The sequence below is a fragment of the Mandrillus leucophaeus genome, unplaced genomic scaffold (genome assembly GCF_000951045.1).
Source record: "Mandrillus leucophaeus isolate KB7577 unplaced genomic scaffold, Mleu.le_1.0 Scaffold37, whole genome shotgun sequence".
NCBI classification, from domain to species: Eukaryota; Metazoa; Chordata; class Mammalia; order Primates; family Cercopithecidae; genus Mandrillus; species Mandrillus leucophaeus.
The window spans coordinates 2,081,561-2,083,230 of record NW_012103920.1 but is presented as its reverse complement, the minus strand read 5'-3'; the positions used below and the strand labels follow the sequence as shown (position 1 = coordinate 2,083,230).

The window sequence follows — 1,670 nt, the reverse complement described above, 5'->3', positions numbered from 1 at the left end:
GCCTGTAATCCCAGCTACTCGGGAGGCTGAGGCAGGAGAATCGCTTGAACCCAGGAAGCAGAGATTGCAGTGAGCTAAGATTGGGCCACAGCACTCTAGCCTGGGCAAGAGAGAGAGACTCTGTCTCAAAAAAAGAAAGAAAATAGAGAAGCACGAAGCATGCATGTGATTAAGAAACACTGAATTCGTAACAGGAACAGGACTGTGGAGGGATCCACAGGAGTCTCCTAGTGTAGTATTCATTTTTCTTTTTCTTTTTTTTCTTTTCTTTTTTTGAGACAGAGTCGGGCTCCATCACCCAGGCTGGAGTGTGATGGCCTGATCTCGGCTCACTGAAACTTCTGCCTCCAGGGCTCAAGTAATTCTCCTGCCTCAGCCTCCCAAATACCTGGGATTACAGGCGTGTGCCACCAGCCTGGCTAATTTTTGTATATTCAGTAGAGATGGGGGTTTCACCATGTTGGCCAGGCTGGTCTTGAACTCCCGACCTCAGGTGATCCACCCGCCTCGGCCTCCCAAAGTGCTGAGATTACAGGCATGAGCCACCATGCCCAGCTGTATTCATTTTTCTAACAAGGGATTCTTAAGCAAATGCGGCATGGTATTCAGATCTGATAAAGGTGGGTAGCAGATTTGTGGGAGTTCATTACAGTATTTTCTATTCTTGTCTGTACATTTGGAGTATTTCAAAAATTTACAAATTAAGTTAAAAAAGTGGTGTTTCCTGCACCCAGCAGGGATTGAGGCCCACCGTGCCCACCAGATCCATGACAAGGTTGAAGTCGGGGTGGGTGGGCCACAGCCCTCTGCTTCCCTGCTCCGTGCCATGGGGAGGGACTGGCCAGTTTTCCCACATGTTGGAGGCCCACGGTCAGAGACGAAGATTATCAGAGGCTTCTGGAACCCTTTGCTGAGCACAGAATACCAGCAACCGCCCTCTGCTGGCAACCAGAGCTGCAGAGCCCTTGGGCCCTACCTGCCACCTCATCCTTGACATTGGCCCAGCTGCATCCCTGCTCCAGATCTGAGGGATGCCCGGCATCCTGGGTGCAGAAATAGGGGTTCTGGCGTCCGTAGACGGCATCCTGGACCTGGATGACCTGCCCCGAGCCGCAGTGCATGGTGGCATTGAGTCCCTTGCAGGCCAGGCTCTGGCCAAGTCCTGTGGCAAAGGGAAGGCAAGACATTAGGGGGGCTCACGGTTACAGACAGGCAAGTGCTGGGTCACGGGAAGGGGACAGTCCCGAGGGTTAGGCTGAGATGCAAGAACTCAGGAGCTGTTTGGCAGGGGTAAGAAACAGAATATGGTCGTTGGCAGCATTGTGCTGAGCCAGGTTCCCTGGGATCAGATCCAGCCCAGCCACACACTGCTGTGTGACCTTCAGCAAGTTAGTTAGCTTCTCTGTGCCCCCACTGTAATACTAAACCTCATGCAAGCTAGGATCCGTGGCTCACCACTGTAATCTTGGCACTTTAGGAGGCCAAGACAGGCAGATCACTTGAGGTCTAAAATAATACAAAAATTATCCAGGGGCGGTAGCTTGCAATGTAATCCCAGCTACTCGGGAGGTTGAGCCAGGAGAATCACTTGAACCCAGGAAGCGGAGGTTGCAGTGAGCCAAGATCACACCACTGCACTCCAGCCTGGGTGACAGAGCAAGACTCCATCT

General features: G+C 52.2%; 1 protein-coding gene across 1 annotated transcript in view; it reads right to left on the bottom strand.

Annotated features, from left to right (window-relative positions):
• Positions 1 to 1,670, bottom strand: part of PKD1L2 (polycystic kidney disease 1-like 2) — a 139,916-nt gene that overhangs the window by 127,586 nt on the left and 10,660 nt on the right. Inside the window, exon 3 of the mRNA XM_011990120.1 lies at positions 977 to 1,162. Within this exon, the coding sequence (XP_011845510.1) occupies positions 977 to 1,162 (186 nt within the window). The remainder of the gene's footprint in view (positions 1 to 976; positions 1,163 to 1,670) is intronic.